General features: G+C 35.3%; 1 protein-coding gene across 1 annotated transcript in view; it reads right to left on the bottom strand.

Moving 5' to 3' along the window:
* Positions 1–15336, bottom strand: part of EPRS (glutamyl-prolyl-tRNA synthetase) — a 110891-nt gene that overhangs the window by 85916 nt on the left and 9639 nt on the right. The window contains exons 4-11 of the mRNA XM_012649672.1: positions 14071–14227; positions 10651–10790; positions 9233–9327; positions 5380–5506; positions 4490–4682; positions 2385–2556; positions 732–969; positions 272–391 (exon numbers count right to left, since the gene is read on the bottom strand). Of these exons, the coding sequence (XP_012505126.1) occupies positions 272–391; positions 732–969; positions 2385–2556; positions 4490–4682; positions 5380–5506; positions 9233–9327; positions 10651–10790; positions 14071–14227 (1242 nt within the window). The remainder of the gene's footprint in view (positions 1–271; positions 392–731; positions 970–2384; positions 2557–4489; positions 4683–5379; positions 5507–9232; positions 9328–10650; positions 10791–14070; positions 14228–15336) is intronic.

Here is a 15336-nt window from a genome sequence, read left to right as displayed (position 1 = left end):
CCTTTTATCAAATTCAGCTCCACAGTACAAGGTATAAAATACATTTTTCAACATATACTTACTATATACCCTGGTCACTATTATGCTGATACTAACAGAAACTGGTGTATATATTCTTGCTAATTTAAGTAAAAAAAAATTTTTCCTTAGACATACAAACTGGTAATCCACCTGAACAGTTTTCATTTACATAGATACATGGCTATTTTTATTTCATCTTTTTCATTAAAAACCCATATAGATTATTAATATGCTATAGAGACTTTCATACTTTTTCTAGGCGCTGAATCCTGTGGGCAACTGCTTCACAAAGTGGGTCCTCACTACCAAGGCAGAGACCATCTACATATTGATTTCGAGTCATGGGTGTTTTGGCCTTATGGGAACCGAGCTGAAAAGAAAAACCTCAGCACCTCAGCAGAGCATGGAGACTGGTCATCAGGTATATGAAGGACCAGAGCCATAACCACTTTTCTATTAAATGCTAAGATCTGCAGAAGACGTGCCCTCAAGTGTGTTTTTTGTTCTCGTGTGCCGTGGTCCACAATGGGCACCCCATGTGTGTAGCATTAGAACAACGGAGGACCCTAATGCACTGGCTGCAATGAAGATGAGAACCAGGAATTCTACAGGCCTACCCACTCGACCTCGTCCCAGTCACCTCTCTAGCAGTTGAAAAGTCACTGATAGACCATGTCCTTACTTCTTGTCAATTCTAGGTAACATTAAACATACCATCCATCTACTAGTCCTTCGTTGACAAACCATGTGAGTTTTCTTTTGGACAGCACTGTGTTGTTGAGATTTAGCCGGCTATATTCCCAAATATATGGTTTTCTTATGCCTAAAGCTTCAATAATCCAATAAAACTGTTCATCTCTGTCATGGTATTCTGTTGTTCTCAGGGCATGTGTAATACCTTCGATGCTGTCAACTATGGGGCATGCGAAATCGTATGTTGGATAAACACTAGAAAAAAGGGAATTAAAAAAAAAATCAACATGAATCATTTTGCCCTTTCCATCTTAGATTAGACATTATAAGCAGCAATACTAATTTAAAATATCATTCTTTACAAGTGAATAGTTTCTTTAAAAACCAACAGGTTTTATAACTCATAATAACTCAAAGTATATCAAAACTATTAGCCTTTGAGAACAATGAGTCAGCTACCCACTCAATATTCAAACAAAAGAGCAGATGTGCAATTTAATACACAATTAGGTATTCGCTTGGCAAATTTTACAATCACAGTATTTCGTAACAGCCAATGTATATCATGGTAAGGAAAAATAAACAATATATACAATAATTTTGAGAGAATTTAGCATTTGAATATCTTCGGCAACCCCTCATTCAAGTAAAAACCTAAGGGTCTAACATACTTGTAGTTTTTTAAATGCACTCAAGAACAGAGTTCATGCTCTAGTAAAAAACAATTAACAAAAACAGAAAATCATTAGGCTAATTAAAATTACATTTAAGATGGAATAGTCTTAAAACAATTTCTGCCTAAAATAATGCACATGCAGTATCAATTTGAAGTCTTAAAAATACATTACTGCACTATGTTTTCTAATTTTTAAGATACAACTTGATTAAGATGTTATTGCATTATACTTTGCAATTATTTAATACTGAAAATATGTATCCAAATGTAAAGGATTTGCTTAGTAAAACAAGAAGCAATCGCCCAGCAGAAATAACATATACACACACATAACCACACATATAAGTGTCTGTCTATATATGGACATACACATCCACACCCATGAGTTTAATGAAAGTCACATTAGCTAACCAGGTAATCATTTATATTCACCATTCTCTTTGGAAGTATTAATTCAGCATTTGTTTGTAGTAGGCTTCTCCAAAGTATAAGAAAATATATTCTATGCTTTATTCTATAAAGTAGGTTTGTTTTTGGAGGGGGGACCATTTAAAAACAAAAGTATGTTAACCTGCAAACCCACAAAGAAAACTAGTCAAAACTAGAATAAATACATGCTACTTTCTTGTATTGTTCGTATTTCTGTAAATTCTCAATACTACTACTTTTATGAATCAATATGTACACAGCAGAATCAAAGTTTATCATAGGAAGAGAAGATTCTTCATCTAAAGATACATACCACAGTGTACCTAATCAATATACAAAAAGCAACTTTAGGCAGACTCAAGGACTTTTATAAATGGAAATGATCTTAACTAGTATAACCTTAACTGACAAGTGAGTAAACAGCTCGTGAAAAGCTACATGCCTTTACAGAAGGCCACCAGGCAGTTAATCTGTGAATGAACAAAGGTGGAGGTCTCTTGACTACCTCCATCTACTCCATGTTTAGAGAGGATCACAACAAACATATTCAAAGAGATACACTTACTTGTATTTATTTCCAGTTCTTGGGTGTGGTTGAATTTTGCAGCGATAAAGGGTTGGGTCCCTCATGCACCCATTATTACTACTCATGTCAATTTTTGCTCGCAAACAACAAGACTGACCAAACTGGCTCCCTTTTTTCATTTCTTCCCACATTTGTAGATTCTTCTCAATAGCTATGAAATGATAGTTACAGTACAGTTTATCTACTGTGGCTGAATTACAATTATTTTAATAGTGCTGCAATTTGATACAAATTTTCATGTTCTTTTTTTTATTATAAGCATACTCCATTAGTTTAAAAACACTGTTAATAGTTCCAATATCTGGCACCAAGAACAAATGCATTGTTTTTTTAATGAAAGAAGTCTCACAATACATTTAGGAAATGTACTCTATAAATGTTTTAGAAAAGGTAACTTCAATACATTTCATTGGTGTAGTATCGATTAAGAGTAAGAAAGCTTGTACAAGGCCTAAGGTTCTTCTCATCCCATGTTTCCCGTTTTCCCATTATGGCACAACTAGCCAGCCCCTTCTTGTTTTCTCCCTCACCCAACTTTAAAACTCTGCCTTTAGGCTGGGCATGGTGGCGTACGCCTACAATCCCAGCATTTTGGGAGGCCAAGGCGGGAGGATCGCTTGAGGCCAGCAGCTCAAGACCAGCCTGAGCAAGAGCGAGACATCATCTGTACAAAAAACAGAAAAATTAGCCAGGCGTGCTGGCACAGGCCTGTAGTCCCAGCTACTGGGGAGGCTGAGGCAGGAGGATTGCTTGAACCCAGGAGTTTGAGGTTGTAGTGAGTTATGATGAGGTCTCCGCACTCCAGCCTGGGTGAGACCCCATCTCAAAAAAACCCAAACAAACAAAAAATTCTGTTTTTAAAGCAGAAGCATTCTCTTCCTTTGCCACCTCATGCCCAGGGTACAGAAGGGTTTGGCCTGGCCCTTAGGGCCCCTCAGGTATTGCCGCTACAGCACATCCCTTGTCTGAAGAACATGGCTTGGGCTGAGAGCCTGACCTGTGGGCTCCCTCAAGGCCCCTTTAGTCTTCCCAGTGAGAAGCAAGATACTCTTGGATCCGAGAAAATGAGAGAGGATAGAAAACAGACAGTGACACAACAGTTTAATACCAGATAAAAGGTCTCCATAACTGAATGACCATGGTTCTACCTATGTCAGAATATGGAAAACCTGTCCCATATGGATAAGAAAGAATTGTTAATAATTCCCTGTGGAAACTACTAAAGATACGATGGACACTTTACCTGCCCTCAAAGAATGAAAACAGGTCTAAAAGACCAGCTGTTAACTATCTTTGAAAATGTAGACAAACTTTTCAAAATAAAAAAGAAAGACCTATAACAATTGAATTTATTATAATTCCCAAATGTGGCACTCAAGATTTAAATACAGTATGGAAGTTCTGGCAATATAATTACAGAATGAAAATAGCCCAATTTATTTATTTTTTCTTTTTTTAAGCCAGTCAAATTTAGCAGTGGGGGGCTATATACCAACTTTAGTGACACCAATGTTAATAAGTTCTGATAAAAATAGCCCAATTTAGAAGGTCGGGATATAAGGCACGACTAAGAAAGATACGTTCTTTAGTCAAGTGATATTTCAGAGATATAGGTTAGCACTGAGCTTATATTCACATTTATCCACATGCTGAAAGGAAGACTTGGGTGGTAACAACATTATCATTGAACACTTTACTAGAAAGGGTATTTAAATTAAGAAAACTACAAAATGTTGCAAAAGGAATCCTACAAATGGAATAAATGCAATGCAAAAGACTGCACATAAAAATAAGTGAGAGAGCAAGGGCATGGTCACTTCAACAACATAAAGATGACAGAGAAAGAAAAAAGATTTCTGAGAGATGAGTTAACATATAAATAATATTCCTAAATGTGTTTCAAACCAGCAGTTTTGATAGAAATCATGTTCTACTAAAGAAGCAGAATATAAGAATATCAATTAACATATAAATAATATTCCCAAATGTGTTTCAAACCAGCAGTTTTGATAGAAATCATGTTCTACTAAAGAAGCAGAATATAAGAATATCAATTAAAATATAAAACATTAAATGTGCCTTACAATTTTTTCTATGTTTGGATTCTATCCTCTGCTCACGTTCTGCCTTCATCTGCTCAGCAGGAGTATCATCCACATAAGCCTTCCCTTCTTGAATTAGCTTCTCTGCATACTTCATTATAGTTTCAAAATGATCCGAGGTGTAAGTAAATTGATCCGGGTTGATATGCAACATTGCAACATCTTCCAAGATAACCTGCAATAATAAGCCAAAACAACAATCAGTAGATCTTTTGTAATTTTTTGTGCATTTCCAACCCTTGATACTGCATTTGGGCAAATGTAATAACACACCATCAGTCTTATATAGCCTGAAAATGGTTGTGGAAGTTGTATGATATTAGCTCAAAAAAGAAAAAAAGAGATAGATATTCATTATATTAGCCTCCAAATTTCCAGCTGAGAAAGCTGATCTCATGATGGAGCTTTCCATTTACTCTGGAAAAGCTGGTTAGTACTGGTCAAGCTGATAATTATTTGCCCTCTCTTTGAATACACTGCAGTGCTTCTGAATAAAGATGAGATAAGAGGCTAGGAAACCTTCACATTTTCTAATACCTACTTAGTGTTTATTTCATTCATAAATTTCAGATTACAGGACAAAAAGGAAATCTGCCTCCAGTGACCAATTCACTTAAGAAATTGGTACTTACAGGGAAATACAGCATTTAGGTAAATTCTACAATTAGGGAAGAGAAAAATAAATTTAAGTTTTTTGGTATAGGAGCTTGATATTTCTTGTCTTAGGTCTCAGACATGGAATATACAAATGAGGGGCAAAAAAGCAGCTATGAGAAAAAACTTATTTTATTTTCATACCATGAAGGTATTAAGTCACCCTCTAATTTTAATTAACTTTTCTGACAAAGGGTCATCACTACACTTTTAGTTACCTTCTCAAAATCTTCCTTTTCTTTTTCAGGATTTGTGTCATCAAATCTCATGATCAGTTTCCCTTTAAAGTTAACCTGGTAGTGCTGGTTCAGAAGAGCAGCTTTTGCATGCCCAATGTGTAAGTAACTAAAACAAAAACATTTCACAAAGAAACTCATTAACATGCTTTAACTAAATATTTAAACTTAACCTTTTTGAGGAGATGAGAACTAAACAAAAATCCTTCTAATTGGTACTCCAGTCATATTTTATATTCTAACAAGAAGTACTGTGATAGAAAACCTGACCCTGACAGGAAGAAAAAGACCACATTTATAAAATAATCACAAGAAACAACTTCATATGTAAAACTCACAAAGGGACAAGGTATTTACAAATATTGCAAGAATCTTCTTTTTCTTTTTCTCAAAAGGAACAGTCATCTAACTGGAGAAAAACCACTTCCAATACTGTTTCCAATGCTACGTGGTAGGGTATCTGTAATAAGACCTGCTACTACTGAGAACAGGGTGCTCGCCTAATGCCCACTAGAGAGAAGCTCCTCTGAGATTGTCACTGTCACTGTGATGGCTAAATGAGAGAGCACATGAGAATCAGGAAGCCACAGAAAACCCACTTCTCTAGGCTTCTATTTTCTCAGATGCCAAAATAAAACAATTTTAACTAAATGATCCTGAAGTTCTTCTCAGCACCAACACTCCACATGGATTAGAATCTATGAAACACTGTTCTGTTCCTGTGAGTAGCTAAAAATTGTAAGGAATAAATAAGAGGCACTGTTGATAATATCACACATCAACATCTTCCTCTATCGATGAGGACGGTAAAAAGCCATATCCTACACCACTACTGTTGAAAATACACTTGATTGGGGCAGGGAACAAGGTGTGAAATTTAGCCAGCTCTCAGCAGCTTCTATCGGTTTCAATTAATGACGGCAGCAGTCACAGTTTCAAGACAGTCACCTAGTTTCATGAACACCTTTGATGGGAGGGAAAAGTACAACCTCTTGTGTGTCTCTATATCTTTTTTTTGTTATTTTCTACATCATTTTTTAAATCGATTCATTTTTTAGAATTTCATGCAGCATTTCAGATAAATTACTCCACTTTAGGAAAGGTTTATATGCATAGGCTAATACAAACAAGTACGATGCAAGGCATTTAGGGCTATTCAAAACTTTCTGCATAAAATAAAGGGCTGTATATGACATCCCAGATGAGGTCTTAGAAGAGAAAAAAAAATGTATTAGGAAAAAACAAATGAAATCCCAATGCATGTAGTGGCTCATGCCTGCAATCCCACCAACTGGGGAGGCTGAGGTGGGAGGATAGCGCGAGCCCAGGATTTCAAGACTGCAGTGAGCTATGATTGCACCACTGCACTCCAGCCTGGGCAACAGAATGAGACCCTGTCTTTAAAAGAGAAAAAAAAAATCCATAAACAGTATGGAGTTTAATTAATAATGTACCAAAATTGATTCATTAGTTATGAAATATGTACCAAAGTAATATAAGATGTTAACATTAGGAAAAAGTGGGTACAGGGTATATGGAAACTTTCTGTACTATTTTTGCAACTTTCTATAAATCTACAGCTATTCTAAAATGAAGGTTTATTTAAAATAAAATAAAGGGCTATATATCCCAAGAAACAAAAATACTGTGTATAGATTTTATTAGGGGGTTGCACCCAATAACATGCTATAATCACTGTCAAGAAGAAAAAAGAAAAGACTAATAATCATTGATATCACTGACTGGCTATTATGTGATGGTTAATGTGCTTGGCTTTCCATACAGGAATTAATTCAAGAAGGGTAATGAAATCAAGACATCTTATACTTAAAGGCATCATTTCTGAATCTGAAATAATGTGTGCAGTTCTAACAATTCCAAACCTCAAGAAAGCTAAAAGGACTATAAAATATTCACAAGACAACTAAAATAATCAGTTAAAGAGACAACCTATATCAGAAAAGCTAACGAAAGTAAGAACCATGCTACATGAGTTAGTAACTGATGTTGAATTGGGCTTCTGCCACATATAACAGACACAGGCAGTATAATTTTTAGTTATTGGATTCTACAGCCAGATAGCACAGGGTTGAGTTTGGCAAGTTACTAAAATATTGCATGAATCAGTTTCTAAAACCATGTGTAAAACAGGGATAAACAGTGCCTTCCTCACAGGGCTGTTAGGATTAAATGAGTTACTATATGCAAAACATTTGGTAGTATCTGTACATAATAAATGCTACACGTGTTAGCTAAGAATAAGAATAAAAGGTTGTCATGGCCTTTCATGTAAGACAAAAGAGAAAAATAATCAAAGAACTCTTTAACAGTAGAAGAGATGATCAAATTATAAGAAAAACTGAATATCAATTTATATTTCAAATCCCAAAACTGTATTAGGCCAAGAGTATGTTCTCTGGAATTAACACAATTTAGAGACAGGTAAACATATTTTATATGGCAAATATATAAACATGGGGAGCTCACTAGGCTAAGAAGTGATAGTGACAGAAAATATAAAGATTCAAAAGGACAAATGTTCAAATGGCACAACTATAAATGGCCACTGCCAAAAGATGTGGCTTTTATCAAACAATTAAGGTCACTATCCAACAGGACAATCATAACTTCTCAAACGAAGTGCACAGAAGCAGAATACTCGATGGTCGAGACCAATATGTGTATGGGAATTAAATCATGTGAGATATGTATTATTTATGACTCCACTCAATTAACTACCAATCATTTAATAATCAAGTTGGTGAACTTTCCAGAGTCATTATTTCACTTTTATCTCCTTCTACCTATCCTTTATTTCACCTCTGAATCAGCAAACTTACAAAAGCAGAGAGAAAATGTGGAATTCTAGATCTGACTTTGCTATTCATGGCAACTAAGAGATAGTTTGTTGGAAAACTATTAAACACACTGCTAAAAGAAAATGGTTTTTGCATCTACCAGTTTCTATTGTCTACGTATTTCATTTACTATAGATGGGTAAGAATTTGGCTACAGAATACAAAACCTGAAATTAAACCAAATTTGGAAAACATAATCATATCATTTACAAACTATGGCACAACTCTTCCGTAATGGCTACACTTCTGAGTGAGTCCTTTTATTATATTAATATCACTGGAGGGGCTCTATTACAAAGGTTGTCCAATATGCTTCAACAAAGACTCTCACCTCAGCCTTGGGGAATGCTAGGCGGGGCCTGAAGCTGGCTGGTGGCCACCAGACAGAATATTCTCTTTCTCTAATGAGCTATTCAAATATTACTTTCTATGAGTGCCAAGAGTTAAAGAGGTTGGAAAACCTACTAATAATGGAAGAATTGAATAGGAATAGCTTTTTCAGAACTCTTCTTCCTTTATTTGGGAAAAAAATAACTTCATACTACCACAACTTCTACTGCTGATTAAAAGGATTGGTCAGTCTTTTAATATTGAACTGCATTAAAAGAAAAAAAAAAAAGAGGATTGTTCAGGATGCAAATACAAATCCTATTAAATAAAAGGCTAAAAATCTCACAATAAAAATAAAATTTAAGGCTTTCTATTTATGGATATTTTGTTATTTATATTTAAAATTCTGTCAGGGTAAAATTAAAATGTCTCTTCTATTAAGTTAACAAACTAAAACTACAAATTGAGTAAATTAACATCAGCTGTTAATAATTAAAAACCTATTAAGATGTTTAGAATTTTAACTCACAATTAAAAATTTTAGGTTCTTCTATATCATTAATCTATTAATATTAAAAGTATTTAATAACTTTTTTCAGCTTTTCCATAAATATATTCAATTATAAATGTGAGTTATATTTTCTTACCCACTAGCCTCTGGAGGAAATCTGACAGTAACCTTTCCCATCTCTGCACCTGGAAGCTCAACAAATTTCCCAAGATCTTGCTTTTTCTCAGGTGCCTGAAAAACAGAACCAGCATCACAACAAAAAGTTATATGGTTAAATGTTTAAGAACACATTCATTCAAAAAATGAGCAAGGCACCATGCTGGTTATAAGAAAAACGATGACTAGGATATCATCCCCGCACTAGAGGACTCAAAATCTGGTAGATATAAAAAAACCAAATACCAGTAATTGAGATATGTTCGGGGTGCTGTGAGAGCACTCAGTTGAAGATCTAGAGTCATCAGGCGGTAAGAACCACCACAGACCTTGAAAAATAAGTAGAAACATATCAGATGGAGAGCGTACAGCGTATTCATTCTAAGTAAAGGAATAACACCATAGGTAAGACACAAAGGCAGGGAAGAGTAGTGCAATGTCCATTGAAAAGTTAGGAATACATATTCGGTGGGTGGGCAAAGAAGCTGAAACAGATTAAGTCCAAAATATGAAGGATCTTTTAAGCTTTGCTTTATGTTTTAGGCAATGGGGAGTCCTCAGGAGCAATGGGACCACGTATTTCTATTTTCTAAAATGATACCCAGGACAGTGCAGAGACTGAACAAGAGAAAAAAGAAACCAAAGAAAGGAAGTTCAGTTATGAGATTACGGTATTAAACCAATGTGGCCTCGATAAAATGCAGTAGCAGTGAAGATGGACAGAAAACAAATCTATAGATGTTAGAAGTAATAACAGGACTCATTGACCAATTAGATGTAAAAAATGAAGGATGAGTAAAGATTTTTTAGCCAAAACAAATGAGTGGACTGTGGTGTCTTTATTCAAGCAGGCAGCAGTTTCCAAATTTCATTGCTTCAGAAAACCTTGATTGGTGAGGGAAGGGGAGGGAGGAAAAAAAAAAAAGGAACCTTTGTTAAATCGAAACTTTACTATGTAAACAAGTCAAAGTAGAGCAACTCGGTTGGGAGGACCTTTTCTACTGTACTGTATGCCACATTGTCCTATAGAATCAACAAAAAGACTCCGCAAAATTGCAGGACCCAATGGTCAATGATTCAAAAACCAGAGAACAGGAGATTTAGGAGAAAGAAAAGATTTTACAGCTGTAAAATATTGAGATTTTAGTAATATGCCTATGAGACATACATTGGATAACCATAATCTTTAGATACATAATTATAAAGATTAGGGCTTAAATGGCTGAACAATTAAAATCAAAGCAAGACTTAAAAATGGCAAATTCTTCCAAGAAGATCCTTTTTTATTTATGAAAAGAAACTAAACTTTATGAGTAGAAATAATTTTATTTTCGGACCTACGGCCTCAGACAGACTGAAATATCAGCATTTTTTGAAAAAAGGAAGAAAATGGCTTACCACTCTAGCTTTGGTTGGTGAAACATCCCACTTAGTACCTACTGACCGGAAGGCCTGCTGCGCTTCAAGAAAGCCAAACCAGCGTTTCACATGAACTAGAGCTTTGTTCTGTTTCAACTGTTCCTGCCATTCAGCATTTCCTATTATCAAACATAATTTTTAAATTATTTAATAAATCTTAAAAATATATTTGTTAAGTATACAGTTCAATGAAGTTCTCTAATACTAGAGCCTATTCTCACCCCGCACAAACTCACCATAACACCAATGTTGCATTTTGTAATTAAGGAAATCTTTAAATAGATCAACTGGAGGGCAAAATAAAAACCAAGGTGATCGAGAAGTAGCTCAATCCTGAGATGTAACGTCAAAAACAGGTGCTGAAGACAAGGTTACTTAACTCTTTAACATTACAAAGCTATAATCTTACGAGGAATTGTTAAGAGTATGCTGTCTGTCATGAAGTCAGAAATCAAAATAGACAAAATGTCATAAACAAACCTATACATAAAAAAGTCTAATTAGAAAACGCCTTCATTTTATGTTGGTTATCAATACAACAATTTAATTTGGAGCAAAGTTTAAATCAAAAAAAGGAAAGAAATTATAAAAAATACCCATGTATTTACCATAATCCAGATTTAAAGAAGAGTAAAATATTTTGGCATATTTCCTTCAAGTTTTTTTTTTTTTTAAAGAAAATAAACTAACAAAATTCCAGTCCTCTTTGTACTTCCCATCAATCCCATTCTCCTCCCTTCCTACTCTGTAAATTTCTGTTAAATATATATATAACCACAATTTAGCTCCACTTCAATTATGTACATGATTTTGTTCATGTTTGTACATATATTAATAATATTCTAAGTGAATTAATGTACCTCAAACTTTTAATAAATCAAAGACTTCCACATTACCAGAAATGTTTTCTTACATAACTATATCAACCATCCTAAGTAATCCTTAATAATCCATGTTTTCTCACAAATGTAGGTTTTTTTATTTCAGCATATCACAGGGGTACAAATGTTTACGTTACGTATATTGCCCTTGCCCAACCCAAGTCAGAGCTTCAAGGGTGTCCATCCCCCCGATAGTGCACACCGCACCCATGAGTGTGTATATACCCATCCCCTCCCTCCCTGCTCCCATCTGCCCTCAAATGTAGGTTTTGAAAATAATACTCAATGGAGAATTCTTTATGTAATCTTCTTGATTTCTCCGGGTTCACTTAATAACTATACAATCAGAACTACACTATTTAAAGATTTTAACCCCCTTCTGGCCTTATTCTTTATGTGATCTCATGTCATGAAAGCCTTATCTAACTTTATTCCAAAATTATTTACTTTGATATTTGCCTCCATATCTGGAATACATCACTGACTAAGCTATCTTTTCCTAACTACCATACATTCTCCTTTTCCCAAAGGGCTTCTGTCTCCTCAACTCAATGAGACTGCTGGACTCTGTCTACAGATCTTGGCCACTATTTTCTTCTTGTCGGTATGAATTAGAAGTTCCCTTTACCAAACTCTCTACTTTCTGAGAGACAAAACTACCATCAAAACAAGGCAGAAACTTGTCAGGTTTGTTTTTTACCCAAAGAGGTAGACAAGAGATTTCCGAATCCAGGACTCCTATACCTTGCCGCTGTATCCGTCCCATGATCTGCCCTACACAACATCCGCTCGTGCAATATGCCCACCTCCTCTGTAAGGTTCCCATTCTAGGTTCCCACAATGTATACGAGTTTAGGCCTTCTCTTATGTTCACTCCATGTTCTGCAACATGGGTAATTATCACTAGGCACATACGTATCTGAGTAAGTCTATGAAATTCTTAATATTGAGGTTTATAAAGTCATACTTTCCAACGCCATGTTTTAATCATGAGTTATAATCCCACCAAATCTTGGTCCTATCAATGAGATTTACCATCTCACTCATAGCTATTTTTTATTGTGGTAAAATACACATAACATAGATTTTATCATTTTTAACCACTTTAAAGTACACAATTCAGCGAAATTTAGTACATTCACAATGTTGTGCAACCATTAAGAATACCTATTGAAGTTCCAGAACATTTTTATTGCCCCAAAAGGAAATCCAGTACCCATTAAGCAGTCACTCACCATTCCCCTTTCCCCAGTCCCTGGCAACTATAAATCTGCTTCATCTCCTAAAGATTTACAACTCTGAATATTTCATATAAATGGAATCCTACAACATGGGGCCTTCCATATCTGGCTTCTTTCATGTGGCATAATGCTTTCAAGGTTAATCCACATTGTAACATGTATCAACAATTTATTACTTTTTATGGTTGAACAATATTCCATTATAAGGATACATCACATTTTGTTTATCCATTCATCAGTTGATAGACATTTGAGTTGTTTCCACGTTTTGGCTATTGTAAGTAGTGCTGCCATGAACACTTGTGTGCAAGTTTTTGTTTTAACACTTGTTTTCAATTTTGGAGGAGTATATACCCAGGACCACTGGGTCATATGGTAATTCTATGTTTAATTTATTGTGGAACTCAGAATTATTTTTTCATAAATTTTCTAGATACATCCCATACTATTATTCATTTTCTCTGAGCTACATATTGGCTTCTATAGTTTCACAGTTTCAGCTATTTTTTTCCTTCCTATATTTGAAAGTCACTATTTAATTAACAATGTTTCCACCACAGATGAAAGTAACTGGCTTTCTGTATTAGTGGTTGCCTGGGACAAGGGGATGGGAGGATGATTACAAAGGGACATGAGGAACTTTTGGGGGTTGTGAGTATATTTACTACATTGATTGTAAAGATAGTTCCACAGGTGTATACATATGCCTAGACTTATCAAATTATACATTTTAAATAAGTGCAGCATTTTTGTATACCAATTATACCTCAAGAAAGTTGTATTTTAAAAAACTGACTTTGCAAGTTGGTAAGAGCGTATTCTTATCTCTTGCAAACTAGTTATAGAAGTGGACAGTGACCTCCCAGAATAATCACAACTCTAGACCACCCCACCACTCACCCCCAGCCTCCCAATCATACACTCACTGAGCAGTGAAGACTTTTTTCAAGTCACAGACAAGTGTCTGGAGTAAAATAATGGCTGAGGTAGGTGAGGTGCTGACATAAATGGGATGAAGACTTCTTTAGCAGGAACAAGGTCAGCTCCAAAGGCAAGAAGGAAGCTGGGGTAGTGAGACAGAGATGACAACCGAGAAGGATAAGGAATTCCAGTGACTGATTAGGAATAAAATATCCCGGGTGGTCATTCCTCTGTAAGAAAGTCCTGTTACTGCCTAAGCATATATGCACATACATTCATATACATAGAAGTATGTGTACTTCTATCCAGCAAAATATTAAATAATTAAAACAGAACATTTTAAGAAGAACTGATACCTTTCAGAGTGGCCCAAACACATAAATCTGCTAAGCTCAAGGAGTTTCCAACTAAGTATGTTCTCAGAGACAGGCAATGGTTGAGCTCACTGATTGCAGAAGTAAACAAATTACATGAAGACAATTTTGTAGCACTAAACTCCAACCAGTGATCAATCTGTGAACGCAAAGGCAGAAAACAAATGTATTATACAGAGTTTAGACTTAAAAAAAAAAAAAAGACTATGATAAAAAATTCTAGTTAACTGGAACAACAGTACACTCTTGGCTTCCTCAGTTAGAATCATGCTTTTCTTTTCTGGTGGTGGACTAAATTCTGGTTGCCTGGGACCTCAAAAGGAACTTAAATAAAAGCCATATTTTGTTATTTTTCTATGCTTTCTTTTTTTTTGCAGGGGTATGGAGAAGCACTTTGGGAAAGAAAATAAAGAGCTGAGAACTGGTGGCAGGAAAGAGTAACCAACCTGAATAAACCCAAAGCCTGGTACCTAGCCACACAGATTCATTTACTTAAAGAATTTAAAAATAAATATTTAGAAACCACTGTTTGTATTTTGAATTTTATGAGATTTAGGAAAGTTAAAGTAGAATACAAACAGAAAAAAAAAGCAGAATGCAAAGAGCAGTACAGACTTACACCACATAATGACATTTCGGTTAATGATGAAACACATATATGATAATGGGCCCATAAGAATCATAATACTGTATTTTTACTGTACCTTTTCTATGTTTAGATATATTTAGATACACAAATACTTACTGTGTTACAACTGCCTACAGTATTCAGTATAGCAACATACTGTACAGGTTTGTAGCCTAGGAGTAAGAGGCTATACCATATAACCTAGGTGTGCAGTATACTGTACCATCTAGGCTTACGTAAATACTCTATGACGTTCACACAATGACAAAATCACCTAACAAGGAATCTCTCAGAATGTATCCCCTTGTTAAGCGATGCATGACTGTAATGAAAATTAATTTACTACTGTTGTAATTAATTAAATAAGGCATATACTTAGAAAAGAAAATGGGTTCCATACTATGTGTGGGCTGGGCGTGGTGGCTCATTCCTATAATTCTAGTGCTTTGGGAGGCTGAGGTGGGAGGATCACTTGAGGTCAGAAGTTTGAGACCAGCCTGAACAAAAGCAAGACCCTGTCTCTACAAAAAACAGAAAAATTAGCTGGGTGTGGTGGAACATGCCTGTAGTCCCAGATCGCTTGAGCCCAGGAGTTTGAGGCTGCAGTGAGCTATGATGAC

This window comes from Propithecus coquereli, unplaced genomic scaffold, assembly GCF_000956105.1.
Source record: "Propithecus coquereli isolate 6110/MARCELLA unplaced genomic scaffold, Pcoq_1.0 Scaffold300, whole genome shotgun sequence".
NCBI lineage: Eukaryota > Metazoa > Chordata > Mammalia > Primates > Indriidae > Propithecus > Propithecus coquereli.
This window is presented reverse-complemented; position numbering and strand designations above follow the sequence as displayed.